This window comes from Mugil cephalus, chromosome 7 (assembly GCF_022458985.1).
Source record: "Mugil cephalus isolate CIBA_MC_2020 chromosome 7, CIBA_Mcephalus_1.1, whole genome shotgun sequence".
NCBI lineage: Eukaryota > Metazoa > Chordata > Actinopteri > Mugiliformes > Mugilidae > Mugil > Mugil cephalus.
Window position 1 is genome coordinate 19489853 of NC_061776.1, and position 24005 is coordinate 19513857.

General features: G+C 41.5%; 1 protein-coding gene across 3 annotated transcripts in view; it reads right to left on the reverse strand.

Annotated features, from left to right (window-relative positions):
* Positions 1 to 1754: 1754 nt before the first annotated feature.
* The window catches only part of LOC125011207 (SPRY domain-containing SOCS box protein 4-like), a 62382-nt gene continuing 40131 nt past the window's right edge, over positions 1755 to 24005 (reverse strand). For all 3 annotated transcript variants that reach the window (XM_047590295.1, XM_047590298.1, XM_047590296.1), the window contains exon 3: positions 1755 to 4018. In XM_047590295.1, coding sequence (XP_047446251.1) covers positions 3891 to 4018 — 128 coding nt within the window. In that variant the 3' untranslated portion in view covers positions 1755 to 3890. The remainder of the gene's footprint in view (positions 4019 to 24005) is intronic.

The window sequence follows — 24005 nt, forward strand, 5'->3', positions numbered from 1 at the left end:
AAGCTATAAGTTCTTCTTCAGTGTGTGATTTTTATTTTTTTTAATCTTTTTGCCATACTCTTCATATTTAAGTGTGTATTGTATTTATAATACATTTCTGACTTCTGAATGCTGTACTTGTATTTGTGTATTTTTATATTGGGGACAAATACTGTTACATGGGCGGTCACTAAACCTTAAAAACATAAAATCTGCGTGCGTTCAGACCCACATAGAAACGTGATAGAACATTATATACATTGATCCATCCATCTTCATTAGGACACTGATGGTGAGACCTGTGACCATTTCCACAGATAAATGTCACCTATGAAGATGGTCTTTGGTTTTGGTTTGAAATTTTTCTGTGCTATAGGAAACTTGGTCAAATTCTGTGGTCTTATTTGTAAAAACGCTCACACGAAGAAGCTTGTAATCTATAAACCATGAATAAATGTCGTCAAATAGGATTCAGCCAGACTTGATATCACTACCATCTGTTTCTAAAAACAAAAGTGTGAGTCTCTTCAATATCTAGCTGCTCTGAGTGAAGATGTGAGACTGAGCTCATTTCAAGGAAATGCTATTTGTGTTCTTAATTTGTAACTGCTTTAAAAAAAAAGAAAAAAAAAGATGTGCGGTGACAGTGGCAGACAGAAAAGATGTGTCATGTTGAGGACAACTGTCGCACCTCTGCTTTGTGTCAGAAATTATTTGTGGTTATTTTGACAAAAAATCAGGTGGTGCGCCAACGTCATCTACATTCTAACGGCCTCTAACAAAAAAACTTTGTGTTTACACCTTGCATTTACATGCAATTACATTGAAAAAAAAAAAGTTTCAGATTTCGGTAAAATGTGTCTCATTGTAGGTGTAATGAGATCTGTGAACTGATCTCATGAGTTTTACTTTTATAACCTGACTCACGCTCCATTCTCGGTCCTCCCCGCTTTTTTATTTTTTTTCTATTTTTTTTTTCCCACATCAAGTAAATTTCACGTCCTTAAATCTGTCCTGCCCTTTCAAAAAGATCTGTGTTGTCATCGTCTCTTGTGGAGCTTGATCAAAGTCTAGCTCCAGCGGCTGGCACCAGCACTGATGGCAGTCTGTGAAATTGGAAAATAGATAAAGCTCTTGATGATCTGAATGCTTCTGAAGTGGAGAGTGTGTGTGTTGTTAAGGAAACTCTTCAGATCCTGTTGGATCACGAGGTAGGAGCATGATTACACTGTCCGTCTGCTATTGATCCACAATCCACATTCCCGTGCATGCCAGGAGCTGGACCCGGTAATGTTCTAAGGAGAGTAATCTCACACCGTGCAGTGGAAATACGAAGCCTGCAGACACACCAAGCCCTCACTAATGTCAGTGTCAGACATTTAGAGCATTGCTATCTCTCTGGCTGAGTGTGATCTGTATTTACAGCTGCAGGAGCTGATGAGTAGGGGCATTATCTGTTTACTTTCCGAAGTGGAAACTGCACACTTGACAATAGCGAGAACTTACGGCCAAATACTTTACGGTCCCATCCTCCCTGCCAAGGCCTCCCTCGGCAGATTAAGTGCTCCCCGAGACACTGTTAAAGATCAAACTGTCTGAGCCACTCGCAAACGCGCCGGGCTCTTTTCACTGCAGCTTTAAATGTTTCAGTGTCAGCTGTATTTTGGATGACTTCTACATGTATAATTTAGCGAGCGATCCCAAACATAATCCATCATTTAGTAGCCCTAATTTACGAGAAGAAGTGGGTGAAGCTGAACAAATGCAAAGAAACATTTTCAAATTCACTTGGCTTTTATTCACATTTCATACCTGTTGACATCTGAACCGTCCGTCCATACATTCTACTACTTTTCTGAAATGGTCGTTTTCTCTTCATCCTAACTGATAGAAAGGAGGTAAGAACGCCACCATTGTAAATAATAATAATAATAATAATTATAAGAGCAGCATTGAAGACACATTTCTCTCTTCCTTCATCACCAGCATCTTTGTATTAGATTTACCTGAATGTAACCATCAACGATCAGATAACGAAACAAACATAGAAGTAGCTTGTGATAAATAAACATCATCATGGTCCTACCATCGTCAGAATCAGACCCCACACTTACAATAATAATAATAACAACAATAATAATAATAATAATGGAAGATACAAACTCAGAAGTAAAAAAAAAAAAGTGACTCAAGCCTTTAATTTTTTCAGGAAAGAAAAACATGATTGGTCTTCAGTGTGCATGTCGTGTGTGTGTGTCATTGTGCATTGGTCATCTGCATCCTATTCTGAGCCAACAACTTCTGCCGTGCTGCTACAGTAAAGTTCCTACATCCCGCTACGGTCTGCGTTCTAGGTCTGCTCTGGTCCTGTTAGTCCGTTGTCATTAAGACAGTTGTGCGGAGAGCAGGCAGGTAGTGTCTGCTACCGGGGAGCTACAGCAGGGTGCTACAAACAACAGCAGGTATCTCTTCATGTCAACAGCATGTTAGCACTAGCTACACGGCAGGCCACGACCTACAGCTCTCAGACACAGCTCAGTACGAAATACTACGGTTGTGACGTGCCATCATAATACATGATTTAGTGTCCATTACAGTGAAACTTTAAGCAGCCGGTCTATGACTTATGTGGTTCTTCAGTAAAGCCCCTTTCAGACACGAAAGTCAGACATAGTAATGTTTCCACTGAATCACATTAACCACAGCAGCATGCTTGGCATCATTTCTGATTAACTGATATTTTGTTCCAAGAACAAAACAGTTTATTCACACGTCTGTATTGGCGATACCACAGAGGTGAAACATATGAGTCGATTGTTCCGGGTTATCGTCAGTTACATCTAATAAAACTACGCCCACAAGGTTTACTTCGGCCCCGCCCCCCATTCATACTTTTAAAGTTCTAAAAGTTCCAAAAAGATCTAATTATCAATTATCCAAGTGAGCATGGAATATAAGTTTTAAAAGACATGCAGTTCTGAGATACTACACGAGCAGTACTGTGACACCATGAGTAGACTGAAATTTGCAATAAACTAGAACACGCTGAAGATGATGAGTTACTCTCACACTGACGGCGTTCATTAATTAAGACTTAATGGAAATGCAAATTTTAAATATTTCATGGTTAGACTGTGAATTTAAATGTGAGAGTGCACAAATCAAACACGGGACGGATGAAGGTAATAATGTTACATGTCTGAAAGGGGCTTCGGTTTCAGTCAATGTCTGCATAAACCTGATAGATGCGCTCCCCATACTGTAGTAAACTTTACATACAGCTTACAGCCATGTTTTGCTCTTCTCTGAATGCAGTGTGAGCTTTTGGTCGGGCCGCGAGTCAGTCAGATAAAAACAAAGTTAGTGCTAAAACCCTCTTGGACGCCTAGACTCTGCAGCCTGTTATCTGTGCCAGTGGAGCTCGTGAATACACACCACGGTATCCACCAGCAATGATATGGTCACTGAGCGTATGTCAGAAAGGCCTCTGTGGATGGGATTAGTGTGCTTTCTCTGCGCTGCTCTTATTCTGGTCACTAGGTGGCGGTGGTCGCCTTACCACCGCCTCTTTCCCCCACCTCGCCACACAGAGCATGGGCTTCCATTCCTTATGAGTGAGATGCCGATGGGACACCACCATCAATAATTTATTTCGAGTCCGAAAATGAATGGAGAAGCAGCTGAAGAATCCAAAAGAAGCTGGTGCTGTCTTATTCGTAGTTCGAAAGTCTGAACTCCTCTCGGCGCATCCCCCGCCTACGGATCCCTCCGTCAGGAGCCACATTGCTCCCAGTCACTCTTCCATCAATCATTCCCTCTTCCAAACATAAATTAATTCTTTCCTCCGTCCATCTGTATTCTTTCCCATGGTCTTTTTTCCTTGCATTCCCAGTTGTGTCTGCTGGTGTCAGTCACTGGTACTGGAGGTAATTTTTGAGGGACTGAGGCAGAGGGAGGGTCTCGATCTCCTGAAGCCGGTCCCGACCCAGCGCCAGCCGGGCGGCGCGCCGACACAGGTCCATCAGAGGAAGAGGCTCAGCTGAGGAAAGGGAGGAAAAAGACAGACATCTTTGAGTGAAACACATCAGAGGGAGACCTGTGCCTTGCTCAGAAGTGGACACTTGAATGATCGTGTATGAGTATGTTTGCGTTTATGCCTGCACCCTGGCCTTTTACACATGCATAATACATAGCATGTATAATAGTTGCTACGCATGAGTGAATGAGACAAACAAGGCCACATTTAAATATTTACTCCTCACAGACACGTGCCTCCAGTGACACCTGCTCCTAACAGCACATACATTCACGAAATGCACAGAAACAGGGACATGTTTGTCACCCTCACTTTCTATCCTGCTGGATTATAAATACATCATGAGTTGCATTAGGAGTGGAGAGGCAGGCCACATCTCTATTTTGTTTGTGCCGGTTACGTTGTTATTTGGCACAGGCTGTTCCTGACCTCCATCTTCACATCAGGGTCAAGGAGGTAACGGATACTGCAGGCTGCGGTCTGAGCTGCAGGACACACCGGCCTCAGAGGAGGAGGAGGAGGAGGAGGAGGAGGAGGAGGAGGAGGAGGAGGCAGGATGCAAACTGTCTGGATTAAATTAGATATTTTCAAGTCTCAAACTTGGCCTGTGGGAAGATGCAAAGTGGTATTTCTTAAGAATGTTCTGATATTTTTTGGATTCAGTTTTTAAATTCTTAAATTTCTAATAATCAGCTAAACCTTGAAATATTTAATGGTTGTAGTTACATGAGGTAATTTAGGCTGATTTTGTTATGGCTTAAATGATAGATCGGTTGTTGTCTAACAAATGTCTCTGCATTCATTGTGAAATTGTTTATGATGGAGCTTCATTGTGACGCCAACAAACGTAATATGAGTTTTAGGAAGAAACAGACCGTTTGGTGAGTCTAGATCAGAGGTCCCTAACTACTATATGTGTTATATATGTGCTCGGCCTAGTGCTTTTTATAAATATATTATTATTATAATGCATTCAATATTAAGCTATGCCTTATCCTTTACTAAAATATGTTGGATTCATTTTAATGTGCATTTTAACAAATTTAGAGTTCTCTAGACTCTTGAGGGCTTATTTAAGAATTCTCTTTCAGCACTCATTACAAAATCATTTAAGCTTATAGGTTTGGAGACTGTCCAGCGCTTCGATCAAACGAGCCTGTGTAATAAAAATAACTTAAAGGTGCACGGTTTCATAGGTCACGCTTTAAAACCTCAGCACCGAAGTCTACACAGGTTATAGCCGAATATGGGCCGACAGGTAGAGAGAAAATGCAGCTAATGCAAAATGAGACTAATAAGACAAGTTTCACTGACCAGGGACCATCTGAACATTTAACTATCAGGTATCAACCTATTTTACTGAACGTCTCACCAGATCTGGCCAAGATTTCTAAGTCATCAACCCACAAAGCAAGACACAACTCTTGCCTCTTAGGGAGAGAAGGTACTATACGAATATGATACCATTGAAATGAGACTGCCCTCTGGATTGGTGGATTCGGTTTTAGATCATGTGAAGCCAGGTATTTACACAGTCAGTCAACAGACAATTTAATCACAATTATGAACTATTTGTTCTTCTGCTCCGATAGAGCGTTAACAACTTGGCCTTCCTCCACATGGATTTTCCATAATATAATCAGTATGAGTAAGTTACAATAATGACCAAATCTAATTGGTCCAATTACTCTGCACACTGAGGCCAGGGGAGGGAGGGGAATAAACTCCTAACCCACCTCGGATCCCCTCTCCTGAGAAATCCCATATTCAGGCACATACTGGACGTACATGTGGATTACTGAACTGCACTGTGCATGCAAAAGTACTCCCACCATCACAATGGCACCCTACCCCCAGCATGCCTATTGATACAGATATATGGCTCCAGAATGACAATTCACGTCCTTCACGTGGAAGAACTAAAACAAGAATAGACGAAAACAAAAAAATGACGATCCAATCAAGTGTACATTCATAGATGGATTCATTTGATGGAGATGGAGTGAAAGCTTATGAGGTGTGAATTGCTTCAGCAGGATCTGAAGTGTCGTTAAATCAGAGCCACAGTTTTTCACTCTGTCTGTCCCTGCTGTTCTTCCAGAGTAAAAACACACTGCCATCACCTGTTGTAACGCTGCCCGTCCTTTACCACCCGCCTCTGTGTGTTCAAGGTTAAACCAACAGGATGGAATATAGCTTTCTACGATGGCCTCTACACACACAGCGCTTTGGATGTGTGTGTCACATTAACACTTATCCAGTCAGAGACCACAGTCCTTCACTTGTACGCTCCTACATGACAACAGTGTTGGTCTGCTGGCTTCACCTCAGTATCACTCTCAGTTATGAGAGCTGCTCCCATCACACTGATTATTATTGTTATTATTATTATTATTATTATATAACTGGATGATTAGTGTTGTACAATGACTGCACCACCTGATACGGTGGTTCTGCAGACAAGTGATTCACACAAGGACGACACATTAAAGCTGCAATTAATAATTATAAATGAATTAGCTGAAGGATGTTTAGTTATAATTTATGCTGGTTTAAGTTGCTTCTAAACACTGTCAAAAAAAAACACATCTACCAGGAAGACTATCTCTGTCTTTTCCTGCTTCCCCAATCGACTAATCACGGGAGTTTCCAGCTTAACCATTAACATTTTGTCAAGAAACGGATCACCCAAACATGTCTTTGCCGTAAGTCTATAAATATGTTCACTCCTCCACCCAGGACCCAGGTTGACCTCTTCACAGTCCACTTTTCACCCCTCCTCCGCTTTGTAGACATGGTGGTTTCCAGGACCATCTCATATACAGTATGATGATGTCACAGTTGTGCCTTATTGCCAAATAAGTTAGCTATTTATTAAATCTTTACTTTCTCTCTGGTTTGAACCAACAATAACAAGCACATGTTAACCCTAAGCCCTGATGAACATTTGTCCAACTTCTATCTAACTATCAACCCAACTGATTTGATTTAGATGACCACATGGGACCACATGGGACCACATGGGACCACATGGACTGGTTGGTTTGCAGGATGCTTAATCACTTCTTATTGACTATTAGTGAAACTTAACATTTTAGACATTTACTTTATTTCTCTCTTCTACTGCGACTGGAAAGTAACTGACTGTCTGTTACGTTTACTGACTGACATACGAAATGACTAACAAAGCGCACTCTGTTGGATTTGTTGGATGTTAATGTATTTACAGTTTGAAAGCTCCTAAAGAACCCAGCAGGCTCTCATTAACGGCTCCAAATATAGAGCTGACGATTAAACAGTGATGCTAAGCTGGCTTTACCGCTTCACTGGCTGATGACCAGAGAGAGACGATGAGTGTTTACTGACACCTGCTTTCGATTGGCTAATGCCGTCTTTTCTTTAACAGAACAGCGAGGCAAATCTGCTCCCTCCATAACTGTGCCTTCACAGCGTTCAGAGTGGAAACAAACGTTAGGCACGCATCCGCCGAAACACAATGCAGCGTTGAAAGACCCGAACTCGGCTCCATACGTAGCTGCTACACATGACTGTCTACGCATCAACACACAAACACAACAAGCCTCATTTTAGTTCGCACACAGTTGGCTCATTAGCAGCTCTCCGGAGAAATGCTCATTTGTTCAGCTGATTTACTGAGAAAAGCAGCTTCAGTGTACGGGTCTTCTTAAACCGCAGAGCACTGGCTCAGAAAACACCAATTTGAGGTTGCTGTGGCTAAAACGCCGCTTGAATCACTGTGAGCATGTGTGTTTGTGGCCGCGTGCGTGCGCGTATTACGGGGCGCAAATCTACACCAAATTCAATTCATCTGAGCGGCCTTGTAGGCTCTTTAGTGCAGTGGCTGTTATGCAGAGACAATCTCAGCTGACAGGACTGCGGTTGCCACGAGGAGGGAGTTAGACACTATCAACTCTGTGCGTCTCTTTCTTCCCCCGCTGGAGAAAAACACTCTTAAAGTAATACAAAAGAAAAGTAGAGTGAAGCTAGTTGTGTCGTTAACTTTTGACGGCCAGAACGGAGGTTTAATTAGCCTCCGTTTCTGAAATAATAGGCAGGAACACAGCACCTCGAGGAGGAGTCTACTTCAGCGGGAACTCAGAGAGTCTGCCAGATAACATCAGGAAGGAAAAGTTCCACTGGGCCCATATTTGTGGTGCATTATTAAAAACGTTAAAATGAAACCTAATCATCTAATGTATTTATAAAAGATTAAAACCTGCAAAAACAGATTTTCTGCCCCCTTGATGGACAGAAAGAGACATTTTTACTTATAGCTTACGCTCAATACACAATACACATGTTTCAGTCTGAAAATGCACTGAAGCTGAGTTAAACGAGAGCTAGTCCTGAGGTGTGTGTTCATAATATTATTCTAGCTGTAAGTAGTCCTGTAGCAGCTATTTCCTACAAATTGGAAAAAAAATCTTTGCATTAATCCTCAGCTGCCCTAGGAGTTGTGTATAATGACCTCGTGCCGCATTTTACCAGTAATTAGTTGGGCTTAACAACCTCTGTAGGAACATTTTAGTGTATTAATGGTGAGATTCCTTTCTTAATGACACATTCTCCATCAGGTTTGATCCTCAAGTGGTAAGGGGAGCTAATAGCTGTGGATAATCGGCAGTAAGTCGTTTGCCTCTGCATCATTACGCATTCAGTGCATTAAGAAGAATTACGCTTCACAAATGCAGCAGGAGCGAATATCATGACTAGATGAATAAATATCTATATATATTAATGTGTGGTTCTGTTACATGTGAAACTGATCATTACCAGTAATGCTCTTAACCTTTCTTCAGTATAACGGCTGAATTCAATCACTTGTTCTTCCCGTTAAATTAATATACCCAGATGAAAAAAAGATGTTTTATGTGTTAAGGGTAAATGAAAGGTTTAGAGCGCCTTCAGATTTGATGAACTACGAGATCAAAGCCAAAAGACCCCTGTTGGAAAATAGGATAAATTTCACCCTGTCTTCTTTCAGAGAGATGTTTACTGATGAAGGCAACTGGGCAACACATTAGAGAGTTAGACATTTCATATGTATAGGAACTGAGAGCCCGGGTCTGCTGCGGTGGGAACAAGAAGTAACGGGGGTACACAATGTGACAAGGAGCCCGTAATGAGATGCGGTGTGCAGCAGTGGAGAGCAGGATTTATTGTCTGTTCAAAATGATAATGGGAGAGAGGGTGAAGATGGCAACAGCAGCATCTCGTTTATGACGGAAGCAAAAAAAACGACCTGAGAGGACGACCAGCAGCTAAATAAAGCCTGACAGACGGATGGAGGCTACGTTTAAAGAAAAACGAGAGAGAGAAAGTCAGAGGAAGGAAGAAAAAGTCAAAGTTTGTCTTTGTGTAAGTTCAGTTCAAATGACAGCAAAAATGTTTCTGGATATATTTGGCAGAGCAACATCTAAGTTTGTCGAGCGTTTCCCAGGGCGCCGGTTGTGTGACATTTAAGGGCCTGTGTTAAAGGTAAGGTGTCATCAACTTCTGTGCTGCACAACATAAGGATTGACTAACCCTCCAGGTCATCACAGGATTTCTGAAGAGTGGTTTTGAAGCTCAGTGCGGTGGTTGCAGCCCCACTCCACCTAACTCCCAACTATTTTTTCCTTTACCTTTAGGAGATGATGACGATCCAGATTACAAATTACAAGACAGTGCCTCATTCACAAGGAATTGCTCACTGTTTCTAACGCTACCGTGATGTACATTTTGACTTGTCACAGTAGAGAAAAATTACAGGTGGACTTAATGCTCTCCCAGTTCTATTAGTGTCCCACTAATCCAATTAGTTTCATTAGAAGAATGCGGCCATCATTAAGACACGTGTAATTTGTTATGTAATACGTACGACTCTTCCAGTGTCTCTCGGTGTTATTTTGCTCAGTGGGTTTAATGCTGATAATAAAAAGAGTAATTTCATGGAGTTGGTAACACTGCTGTTTCTCTAGAGACTGTGCAGGAAAACGCATTCTAAGCTACTGTGCAACAAATGATAAATGCAAAAGTGTAAATAATGCAGTTCAGCCACTCCGGAAAATAATCGCTGCATAGCCCAGCACCGTTCGTTCCTGGAGGGTTCAGTAAGCGTAAGCGGTTCCTCTTTCCTGTTGAACTTTCACGTTTCTTGTCAAAACCACACTGTTGGCAGCAAGTACGCCAGTGAAAGAAGAAGAAGAAAAGAAAAAAAAAACCATGACATTTAAGTTCAGTCCGAGTTGTGCCATGTTTCAAACTGCTTTAACCATACAGCCTGGAGATGACAAACACACGAGCTACAGAGAGAACAGAGCTCTAAGCAAAACATGATCCTTTTCTTCTTCTCTCCCTTAAGTCGTCCTCCCTCTCTTTCCACAGCTTCATCTCGTCTGTAACAGTACACCTATCTCCTGTTTCCTCCAGCGATGCTCGTCCGTCAGCGCGGAAGAACCCCGCTCTGCCTGCTTTTTCGCCTGCCCCTCTTTCGACTCTACATTTGATCCTTTTTCCTCTTCATGCGCTCCAAGGTCACAGTGCTTGATCTGTTGTGTGAAAGCCGCTTTATCTCAAAATGTCAGTAAGAGACAGAAAATCAGGCCTGTGTTTAGCTCGATGACAAAGCATCTTTTATCATTATCCCGTCAGTTTTGGAAGCGCCTTCTAAGCCCCAGAGGTTGAAGGAGCGTGTAATCCTTTAATCCTTTAATTAAAGTCAATATGATATGAAAATGAAGAACATGTCAGTTGTGAGGTTTTCACGCGACAACACAGGTGAAATATGGATAAAGGTTAAAATAGCCAACAGCTCAATAATGTATCACGTGCTCTTTCACCCCAAATCTGACGTCCTGCCATTGACCAGCCCCAATGTGTTTTCTCTGTTAACATGAAACACGCAAAAGGAACAAACATTTACTCAAAGGAAATCCACAAAGCTGTTGACAGGTAGAGAAACGGACACAAAGAGAACAAACAAATGCAAGGTCACACATACAGGAAATCAAACGGACCAATACATGCGCACGTCTCTAAATTGAGGAACATCAGAAAAACTGAAATGGTGTGAAGTAAACAAACAGAATGAAATAGGCTTTGAGCTTGGTCAAGGGCAAATAAACCCAACGGAGGTTCGAGTAAGGCTGGGTATTGGACTTTTCTTTGTTACTACACACGAAATTGGGTTTGCTGCACCAAATACTAAAACATGTACCAAAAAAATCCAAATGTTATGTCTATATATTGTACAAAACAAGCCTTTCCTGAAGCATCATCACATATCATGATAATAATAATAAAATTTTAGAAGCCACGACACCAGACAACAGAACTAATGTAACAGCAAACAGGGCTCATACCAGAGTCAAATAAAATGTTTTGAGATTTTCATGTCTCTCTCATGCAGTGAAGAAAGTGTTTGTATGTATCCTCAATTTGAGAAGCATGTCCTCTGTCACGATGGCTGACTGAAATTAGAAAAAAAAAAAAACTTTACAAGAATACGCAGCTAATTAGGTAGATGCTTCAACACTTTTGTGACAGGGCTTTAATTGTCATATTGATACAAAACTGGATGAATCTTCTGTTACAAAGCTGCTTTATTATTACCAAAGGCTTTAATCTCGTCAGATGAAGAGTTGTTTTGATTTTGCATCCAAAGCCTTGAAACTTTATGTCTTTTAAACTTAAGTAGATCAGATACCTTTTTAATTTAGAGTTTAATTTAAAAAATCTTGTTAAGGCGCCATAGTTCCACCCCCTCCTTCAAACAAATGTTACTTCAGCACGGTTATTAACTAGCAATGGGATGTGAACACACATGACGTATATACAGTAACCAATAGGAACACACAAAACAGCAACACTCCATAAAGCAGAAGTCAAGTGTCCTGTAATAACAACAACAATTACAACGTGCTGAAACGCTATTGTTGAATTTGGACAAAATTAGGCCAAAAAAAAAAAATAAATAACTTTGCCTTTAAGTTTATAGTCCTGGTGCATATGTGCTGAACAATATCAACCTCAACCCCTTCTGACAATGTGAGCCAGGTGGTAGTTCAGGGCTGTGCCGGTGCCGGGGTTGGTTCAAATTAGATAAAAATTAGAAATGAAAGTCTATCTGTGGTTGAGTCTCGTCACTGGGAGATGGGACATAAATGATCCTCTGTGTTCGTAACGCTCCCTGGTTTATTCAGAATATGTCGAGAGCCATGTTGCAAGGAGATGGCACTGTGGCTTTGATTTTAGTTCCTGGAGCTCTGGTTCTAATCCTTCTTCAGAATCTATCGGGTCTTGTTGATTACAATAAGCTTCCCCCAGGCTTTAATGTAAGTGGCTCTTAGTTCCAGACCAGCAAAGTGTTGGTGTTGCAATTAGACCAGGTCTTTTTGCCAGTGGCGTTCACTGACTTTCAAAACACCAACACATGGCGAGATGCCAGCAGTGCAGTTAAGACAACATTTTAATGCTTCATGTGAAAAATATAAACCTAACCAGGAATGAGAAGGTGAGTTTAAGGTACTCCTGCCGCAACAGAGAGCGAAGCTGTATAAACTTGTACAAAGGAAAAGTAGAGGTGAGCAGGAGTTGTATCTTTACTCTCTGAGCTCAGTGTCCTCCTTTTTGAAAACGCTAGATGTTAAACTCGGCCAGACTCCGACGTCCTTCATGGCTACGGAGGGAAGTTTGCGTTATCCATAACTAATTCACCTCCGGTGGTGTCCTGTATCCTCTTCCTTAGCTCATTGTGAAACACCAGCAGTTTTTACCACAATCACACTTTAAGACACACTGAAGCAGCCACGGAGCAGAACTAATGCAGTACTGTTGCTACAATCCATGGAGGATTTGTTAGAAGCTCTTTTGTACTAAAAAAAGGATCCAGCCACAGGGTGGGAGGGCTAATGGCTACAAACAAAGTTGTTTTAAGTCCGTCCCACACGGATTTAGAAGTGAGGAGTGTGAAAATCCTTTTTTCTTTTTCAAATCCTCCCTGTGCAAACTCCATCTTGAGATATTTGGCTTAAATTGTTTGTGCAGATCGCAGATCCTGTGGTATGACTCATATCTTACTGGCCACATTAGTGTCACACAGAAAGATAGGCACTGTGGGCAGAGCTGGCTAGTGGAGCGGAGTTGGTGGTAATACAAGCCAGGCTGGTGTTTCTTTTTAAAGCCCTGTTCTCTCTTTACCATGCTGCATTACTGTAAATCCACTGTGCACCGTCTCCTCAGGGATGAGAGGCAAAGAGATAAGAGAAAGAGGAGGAGGACAGATGTGAAAGAGAGGTGGAAATATAAAGGGAGCAGGGGGAGGAGGACAGGGGTGAAGAACGGGAGAAAAGAGCAGAGGAGATGAAGCAGAGAAGATGTGAGGGGGGTCATGAGATGAGAGGAGAGGATGAACAAAAAGAGAGAGGGTGGTAAATATGAGAGAGAGCGGTCGGTCTTTCTGACCCTCAGATATCGTTGACAGTAATAAACTGTGAAGTGGAAGACTTTGTTCGTAAAAATGTCAATATTAGAGGAAAACTGGCATAATTTACGGATTGCGTCAGTTAAAAGTCAGTCATCTGTGTGTGTTACTACACAGTGCACACACACTGTGGCACTTTATTGGTGTGTATTTAAAATATACTGACATGAGCAAAGACATCAGAAAACGTGTGATCATCCAAATGTTGAGGTGTAATGAGCAAGGAAAAGTGGTGGCTTAAAGCTGCCCTGATCAAGACTTATACATTACTCAGATAAATCAAGACTGAAACATAAAAAACATATATAGAGAACGACCAAAATGGGGTTATTACAAAATGCTGCATAGCTACTACAGTCTATCTGTAGCCTTCTAATCGGTTTTAGCGGATTGTTTTTTTGGTTTATTGACCGGCAAGTTACAGTTTCAGTTTGGTCTCCCATTGGCCTCATTTAGATCACGTATGGACGATTCCAGCTCGAACTACTGCAGTTGACCAATCAGAGAGAAAATGCTGGTCTTACACATCTTATTTCATATGGTCCTCATTATTATTATTATTATTAGCACATGAGCAGGTAAAAAATCTGTAAAAACTCAGAAAATGCCTCATTAGACAAGGTAACCTAATTATGTGAACAACCAGGAAAGGTCACCGTGTGTGGATGTGTGTGTGTGTGTGTCTGTGTGTGTTGGATAAAAGGACAAAGACAGAGAGATCAAAACAAACCAGGTGATGTAGAAGCTGACAAAGAAAACATGAAAGAAGAAAAAACTATTGCAAAGGAGAAAGTTGGAAGAGACATAGGAAAACTTTGCTACTGCAGCATCACAGATTACGTGTAAGAAAAGGGAATATAACACACACACACACACACACAGTCACGAGTGCATTAACACACTTAAGCATGAGCCGTCACACGTGTGCAGGTGGGCTTCAGCCAGCAACCAGTTGGAGACGGAATGAGACAGGAACCCGGCTGATCCTGTGTCGGCTTTACCTGTCAGGTCAGAGTGTGTGTTGACGTGCACACGTGAACACACACACACACAGACACACTGAAGCAGGAGAAGAAGAGGGGTAGGAACAAAAAACAGAGTGAGGTAAGAGGAACCGGAGTAACGAGACAGAAAGGTGTAACTTTACATTGGAGTGTAATACTCCACCTTCCTGGTTTTAAATTAGGAATCAGCTGATGTACAGGAAGCAGTAGAAGAGCTTCACAGCGAGTACAATGCGGCTGTACGCTATGTATCATAAACACTAATGTTTATCTCCTCTTCCACCTAAGCTGTTGGATACTACAGCAACCACACACAAACGTACTGGAACCTTAAATAAGTAGAGCTTGTCTTTAAAGTAAAATGCCTTGTGTTAAGCACAATGCATGCTAGAGATGCTAGAGAAGCGGTAGCAAAACTTAGAGCTCCGTGCAGCCTTTATAAATGACACAAACAGGCGCAAAAGGGCACACACTGTCATCTGAAGGCACGCCAGTGTCAAAACACAGGCACGCATTCACAGAGTAAACTATAATCTGTGAGGTGCGTGGGCTCAGATTAAGGCTGCAGACGGACCAAACATGTGAGCCCTGAAACCGAGAGAGAGATTTACAGAGCGCTGAATATCAGCTGCTGTAGCTTCTACAGTATCTCGATGTGCTGGGAACCTTTTTTTCTGTTAACTGATGTGACGCTGACACCTCCATTGTACTGCTGATGCATCCTCCATCACTGAAGTACTAACTAACAAACTAAAACGTTTGATAGTTTTACGTTCCAGAGGTGTTTCAGCTACTGTAAATCATCAAATAGTCACCGAGGGTGCAGCCACAGAGACAAACAAGACTTAAGGATATATCTTATGTCTCCTGTAAATCTATGTTCAGAGATCCTCGCTGTAGTAGAATTCAATCAGAACAAACCCTAAATTGTTCTGTAGTTAAATGTTTTCTCATTAAAGCAACGCTCATGGCAGTGAATCATCTTCTGTGAAAAACAGAGAAGGGAAGAAAAAAGAAAAGTACATTTGTAGTAAATTTCTATGAGATAATGAGATGGATATGACTTGTGTGAGGTGTAAGACATACTGAACTTGCTCGTGGGCGGGTGTGATTCACTTCCTACTCTCAACACAGTCATAATGTTTCTCGACTTCGGTAATTGACGGATCAGTAACGAGTATACTAAATGGTACGCTCAACAGTATTCAAGCCAAAGACAGCCGGGCCTCCAGATCTAAAGCTCCTCTCCTTGTACCAGCCTCGGTCCCAGATGGACACACAAAAGCTCCACTGCTAAAACCCTGCTGGGCCGAGGTCAGATTTTTGACACGAGACGAGGCGGGGCTGGTACAGCTGCTACTGCCGTCAGTGACGGACGTCACTTGACTGGAAGGTCGGGGTTCATCTGAGGTGTCTGTTTATCAAAAGGAGAAAATTGAGCTGTTGAGAGCGCCGTGACTTTGTGGAATACAGAAAGACCTCATAGAGTTCTGTTAGTAAGTCCTCCGCTGGACCACTGAGGCTCAGAGGACGACAGCGGAGAGAAGGATGGAGGTCTTCACCTCTGCAGTCTGGAAACACATAATTGTGTTGTTCACTTTTGTTGAAGGGAAGAGGGCGCAGTGTAGAGGAAGCCCCACCATGTCTTGGCTGATGTAGGCGTGTTGCCATCGCTACGACGAGTTTGATAACAAGGCAGCTGTCACTGGCAAGCGAGAAGGATTCAAGGAGGAGGTGAATGGAGGTGGAAGGAAACAAGAAGGGACTTTGGTGGAAGAAAAATGACAAGGGGACGGGAAGTAGAGGAGGTTAGACAAATGGGAGAAGGGAAGGAGAAGCAGGCGAGAGAGAGCTGCTGAATAAAATGAAACACGTGCTGCAGGAGAATAGAAGATGACACTTCGACTTTCACATGCACCAAAGGCCGGAGGAGGAATGGAGTCACAAAGAGCAGCAGCTAAAAGCTTGGCTGGAGGCAGACACTGATGAGGGAGGTGCAAGGAAAAATCAAGAGACAGCCGAGACAAAAGTTAAAGGAGAGCCAGAACAGGAGCAGAGGTTGGAGACGAAGACTGAAGGAAGAGCCAGGGAACGAGGAGGAAGATAAACAGAGAGGAAGATGAAGAGAGGAGTGGAGCTTAGCACCAAGGGTAGTGAGGAGGACAGGTGGAAAAGACTGGAGTGATAGGGAATGAAGGTCAGCCAATCAGGAGACTCGACTAAATAGACAGATCATAGACAAGACACTCCACCTGTGACACTCATCTATTTTTTCGTACCATGAAATCATGTCCCTTTTACCTAGTCACCTTTATACTTGGCAGCTTTAGCATAGACACAATAGAAGTCTCAATCTTCTCTCTACAAGAAGTGATTATGCACATTTTCAAAAATTTCACATTCAAGGAAAACAAAGGGACTGAAGCATTATTCATGTATTGTGTTTTTTTCTTCCAAAATAATAGATCTCAGACCTCAGCATTCTGCCTAATTACATACAGCACATTTCCAAACTCTGGGAACTTAATAATCCTGAGAATGTGCAACAATCTAACACAAAAGTAATTAAACTCCTGTTTTCTTTGTTGCGGGAGGCAGCAAAAAAAGAAAATAGTAATAAAGAAAAATCCCTGCACAGCACTGAAATAGTCATTATTATTCTTTTCTATTCTGAAATTTTAATTTATATATCAGATTAATTTGGCCCCAGTTCACTGCAGGCTCTTAGCCAGGGCTGACGAACGAGTCGTCTGCCACCCATTTCATTTCATCTGAACCAATTGTCAGTTGGCTTTAGGGAGTTGTCGTCTCTCCTCGACTGACACAGACCGTTAATCCTCATCTCTGGCTCACAGTCATGATGCCATGCAAGGTCAGTCTAGATGTAACCAGCTAGATCACTCTTGGCCTGGGACATCAGGCAGAGACGGAAAAGCCTGTTTTGAATGCAGATCAAATCTCTGAATCCCTGTGTTGTTTAAACTATAGAGTAGCTAAAAGAAGTGAACTGTCCGGGTTGGTAGTTTCTAAAGTTGAAGCAAAGCAAGCATTTCAAAAACAGCATTAATTAGTGGCCATCATTGGAGAACAAGTGCATACATTACATTTGATTTCCCTCCAACTTTTTTTCATTGGAATGGAGAAGCTGCTGTGAAACAAGACATTTTTCACTTCAGGACACAAGACGCCGATAGTTTGATTGGAACTTACCACCAACCCAGATAATGATTTCAGCCGTCAGTTTTTCTCAGCTAGACTTTTTCTATCTAGTTATCAATGAATTGATTTGCAAGTATTTTCAGTTGGGAACAAAGTCTGCAGGCATGTCTCTACACATTTTATGGCAAAGTTATTTTGCTAGAGGTTTTCTCAGAGCTGAGTTATGCAACCCCCCCCCCCCTGAATAATTTAACAAATTTAACACAAAAAGCCATTAAACCATTTAAATCAGTGAACATTTTCCATGTTAAAGAATCAATTAAAATGTTTGTTACTTCTCAGATTTTGTGTGTGCTTCTCTTACTTTTTTTTATCTGGCATTGCAACATCTGCTCGGGGGAAGCTCTCGTCATGGCTACCGCTGTTGCTATGAAACGACTGACAACCCATTTTATGTTCAGCATTCCTGAGCTAAAAGCTGAAATATTTTTAACTTTCGGCACTAAACATTTCTTGAGTGCAAAAAAATGTTCTCTTCTCAGAGCAACAGTGGCGGCAGCAGCAGGACGCACCAGTGTGATTTTCTCTTTGAAAGCACCAGATGAAGGAGACAATCGACACGGTCTAGTGAAACTGTAGTCTACCGGTGTCAGCTTTCTTACCTCAGGCCATTCCTCTCTATGTTTCTGCATATCTCTGCAAAATCATGAATGAATGAAAAACTCATCAGTTTATTTAGCTGCTGCTGTCCAGCTAACAATGTCTAAGACATCATTTAAATTTCCAACATGAAAAACTGATTGGTGTCTTTAGATTCTCAACACAACTGTCCAATACTTTCGGTTGAGGAACGGACTCCAAGTTTCTGATGTTGCCTGATTAATTTATGTCAATGTAGGTGCTACTCTTTGGAATAGGGTTTGCTGCACCTAAGGTAAAAAGTGTAAAAAAAAAAAAGTGTCAAATCGTGGTTGCTAGGTGACGTGTGAGGTTGGCCCACAATGGCGTGCTCAGCCACAATGACTCACGACTAACCCAGTGTAATTTCGTTGTACATATGTACCGGTATAATGACAAAATAAAGGGCTTCACCTTTACCTACATTTTTTTTAAAGCCACCGGGATAACATACAAACAGGATGTGACTATCAGAGCAGTAATAGTATTAGTGAAGAGGTTAACTAGTACTGAGCACACTGATCAATCAATCTGAAATGTGTTCATGAAGATGTTGTTGATATTTATCTGGTGTACTTTGCATACGCACATGTTGTGTTTTCAGCGGTTTCTGAATGTTGTAGTGTAATCACAAGACGGAAGACCACAGTTATTGGGAAACACAGATTGTACTACTATTGGTATTAAAAAAATCATTGCTCAGGGAAGTTGCGTTTGATACAAACTCTATTTATAGCTTCAACATGTAACTAGTGGCACAAAGACTGGTCACAGGATGATCCTATGTTAATCCAAACTGGAAAATATAATTTATTTATACCAAATGTGTTCTCCTCTTTTAACACTTTGATTTTCGGTACTGCTGAGATCGAGGTTTACAGTCAAGCCGTCATCCCTCTTCCAGCTTTTGCTGACGCATCGCTTCATTTCTTGGTGCATTACCACCAGTCATGTGACTGTGACCCACGGGCATGAACTTGTGTGCGCACACAAGACAAATAAATATGAGATACTCTCTTCCTTCTAACTGCTCTGTTTGATCCGACTATGTGCTGTTCAGTAAGCCTCCAATTGTCTGCACTCAAGAGACAATGAGCGCTGCCTTGTGTATTTAATTTCATGGCAGATACTGCAGTAGTTTATGCGAGTCTACACGAAAATACACCACAACATTACACACCGTCTTGACACATCTCCACTTACTCACTCTCTTTCCCCTACCTTCAGGCTCATAAACAAGTCATTCACTATCTGATTTAAAGACGTCCAAGTGAAATGATCTGCATTGCAGCTTCATACCCTCTGCCAATAATGATTTAACACAAGGTGACTTCCTCTGCATATCCAGCTCTGGTGCACTCAGCAAATATGTCCTTAATACATTACAGGCATCCATCACACACAAGATTGATGAACACTGATCAAGTATTTGTCATAATCAGTTCTTCTATGAAGGCGAATGAGACAGATTTACAAGTTTATAGACCTTAAGGTTATACTAGTTTATACTATTACTGCAACATCTGAATTACACAGGAGCCATTTCTGAAACAATGTAACGCAAATAATATGAGAACACTGCATTAGTTGGGGTTAAATAAATAAATACACATGCAGTAATTATCCAATAGGAGACTCGTACTATTTGCTTAGTTAAATCCCTTAGTTTTTTTTGGCCAGGCAGTGCATGTGTAAGTGCGTAACAGTCTTCACTTCTAGTAGTGCGGGGTCAGACCACACGACAGATGTACCAGCCAAGAGATCAAGCTACAGTAGCTGCACAGGGGCTGAGCCCAGATGAAGTTGAGGTGATGCAGGGGCAATGTGAATTAGATACAGATATAAAGTGATGGATAACTACAAAGTGTGACAGATGAAACAGAGGACAGCAGAGGAAGACAAGGCAGCACAGTGGGGAGAAAGAGTGTAGGCAGAAAAACAAGTGACAAAAAACACACACGAGAAGGAAACATGACACTAGAAACACAGGCAGAGATGGATTCTACAGGAGATCATAACACTGGAAAAAAGAGTGGACACCACTAAAGGGAATGGCGCCAGATGGTAAAACAATATCCTCAAATAAATGCTTCACAGGACTTTTATTACCTTTGTCCCCGCTCGGTTTGCAGTGCAACTATATTAAAAGAATAATCCTATATAAACTATTAAAAAAACAAATAAATAAAGAAAGAGAGAGAGAGATTGAGCTACTGAATAACAGACAAATTCAATAGTAGTCAAAAAAATATATAGTAAGTAGAGAGGGTGAAACGACTGTAAGTGTTCTTTAAGTATCTGTATCACATTTATTTCTCATATAAAAGTCATACAAGTCAGTAATGACATTTAGGCCTGGACATGTCACCTTCACTCTCATCATATGGGAACTCAACACAGTTGTTTTCTCCACCAATTGTCTGTCTAGGACCAAGCAGAATTGCCGGCACACTCCCATGTATAACACAAGGTTATTGTTGAAGATGTCTTTGGTGTTTCAAAGCCAACAAAACATTGGCCTTTAGCAAACAAAAATGTCTTTGAGGTTTGTGATGAATTGCAAATTATCTCAATGAAATCTAACGTGCGGGTTAACAAAGTTGATTTCTATGAAACGCCAATAAAAATCTGCGTTAAAATCATCCGCTACTCAAGTGTGTTAAAATAGAAATAATATACCTTTAATGCATTTAACACATGTCTTTTAGATTAGATAGTTACTTTATTTATCACGTGGGAAATCCGGTGCTGAGTGATGCAGAATACAGTTAAAATAGGCAACAAACAGGCTTGTGAATGGGGGAAAATCGGACAGTGGATGTGCAGCATATTACTAATGTACAAGTAAGCATGTTGCCAGTAATTGTGTGTTAACATGTCTATGAGTAACCTGCTGTTTACTAACAGGGGAATTCTGAAAAAGTGACTAATGTCGCTTCTTAGACAGAATAAAAAGGGAGAGAGACAGGACATACTATCCTAAACAGGTCCAGTAAAGCTGCTCAGCTCCAAACAAAAGAGGACTACCCATGTGTGAAGGTGGGAAACTGCGTCAGTGCGAATGAGGAAATTGCTGACTAAGGCCAAACAAGCTCTGTCTTCTCTCCAGGATTAAAAATGTGAAAAGAAGGGTTTTCCTGGACGTTAACATGAAAGACTTACATCACGCCTCTGCTTCGTTGCCAAAGACAGGATCAACCCTTTCACATGATGAGCAGTCATGACATGATTCTTATCACTAAACCGAGGTTTGTCTTGGAAAAAACGCAATTCGCTTTTAACAGGAACAGAGTGAGTTCATAGACTCTGGTTCTCTGGTCTTTATCCTTCGAGAGGAAAACAACAGCCAAGACAGGGAGCAATGTTAATAGACTACAAGCTCTCAAAGCACTCAGGTGCATTTAACTCAACTCCTAGCGCAACAACAAAGTGCTCCTTTACAAAACTGGAAGCACAAATCTGATTTGGCAGTGCCACAAAAAATCTGTAAAATAAGTGAATGAACAAATGAACAGTTGAATAAAGGGAATGGGTTTAATTCAGCAGCGAGAAGAATACCAAAAGAGAGGAGGAGAGTGGGCCAAGAGACCTTTAAATAGAACTGAAAACACGAGAGCGCACAAAGGAATCCAGCCTGCCAGTAAATTGGTAATGTCAGGAGGCCAAATTGAAGCGTTGATTAGAGGCCGAGCCTACAGCTTCCTGAACAAAGAGTGAAGGAGATGAAGATTGTGGAGGATTATCTTGCTCTCGTTCATTACAAAGCTGCAGCGTGATTGGATGGACCTGCTAATAATACTGGACCTGTGGGTCCGTGAGTGTTCGTTGGTGGCAGATTTAATAAATGAAAACAATGATGTTCTGAATCAATGGTCACCAAACACCGAAGCGTCAGAATCTTTTTTCAAACTTCTCCTTTGTGAAATGCATTATTCTCCAGTGAAAAACACTGCACGCCACAATGTTTTCGTTTTTTTAGCGTGTTTCAGACGGGGGAAGATAATACTCCTCTCCCTCTTCTGTCCCTATAAAACCCTCTTCCAAAGAAGGCACTTGTGTCTGGGAATAGCGAGGCTCACAATCACAGTCTTGTCTGTGGCAGCACTAAACAAGGGATTTATGGGTTTGTAAAAAGCAACTGCTGAGCTTTCAAAACCGATTTCAGCTCAAAAGCCTTTCTTTCTCCCATGCATTTCTTTGAATCTCTGCCTGCTGGTGTTGTGCTTCGTAACTGACTGCAAAGCAAAAACGGTCTGCCGAAAGGTGCTTCAGTGCTGTAATGGGCAGTTTTCTCGACATTAATTGCAATTAAATGAGTCTCACAGAGATTGACCTGGTTTAAAAAAAGAGGTAAGGTCTGAACACAGCGAAGATGACTGTGCGACACGCACACACACGTAAACACACATGGGATGGAGCAGATGAGTGGAAATGGATCGGTCCTGACAGAGAGGCTGGATAAATAGGGAGATAATCAGGTGTGAAATCACTGTGGTTTTCTTTCTGCAGTAATTCAGTCGGCCTCTCATCTTCTCAGCATCGGAGTCACTCAGTTTTTACACAAAACCATTGCAAGCAATAGCAGGGTTTTTAACAAATATACTAGCAGCACATTTGGGAAATGCTAACAGTTCAGCTTCCTATGTAGGCTACCTCCTCCCTGAAAACCACCAGCATTCAGGGTATCACAATCAATGTCTCCTACTGTGGCATTGCATCTCTCTACCTGTTTATAGCTTTCTATCATCTCATCAATCTTTCTGTAGCGCAGGTTTAGTACAATTGCATTAATGTGAACTGCAATGTGTTAGAGACTAAATGGAAATGATGAGGTTAGCTAAAGAATCATGCAATGTAGAAACATTTAAAATGTTGCGCAACAACAAGAATTCTAAATGTAGGGTAAAATAATCGCTAGACAATCGTTAAGCCAGTTAGCTAAGAAACAACAAATAGCTGGCACACTAGAAGAAAACAAGTTCTAAATTAGCAGTGAGAAATGATGTGCTTGTGCTAAGTATAAAGTCTGTCTAGTGGGCGTTGTGGTTGTAAAGACCTTTATGTTTAAGGTCCGTGATGGCTCTTCTTTTTCCACAGTGTCACGCGATGTTAGCACAAGTTGGACCGCTGTCTAAGGGACAGGTCACTGCGATTCACTGTTCATTCCTATTATTGGATGTTCTAAATGAACCAGTGCAGAGGAGGAGAAGAAATTAAGTGAACAACTTGTCAAGAGGACATTGTTCTTGTTTGAAAATGAGAACAAGTAGTTGTAGTCTGTGTTCATCATTAAAAAGGAAATCCCTTCATTTCAGGTCATTGGCTGTAGTCTTAACAGAGAGTTCAAGTGGAAATTTTTGATCCAGACACTGTAGACGTGAGGAGACGCCATAGCCAGCCTCCACTGCTGGGAGTTCTTTGATGTAGGTTTGGTGCGTCTGGGCCTTAATATGCCATATCTCAAACTGCAACGGCTAAAAAGCTGCTGCGGGTCACACTAACCACACTGCACACACAAGGCAGAGTTACTGTGCTTATTTAACATACAAAGACGACTGTTTTTTTCTGCATATAATATAAAAAGTAACAGTGTTTTTACACTCAACTCCTATATCTGACAAATTAAAACTTGGTGCTGAGATCTGAATGAAGCTAAAGAACTGCA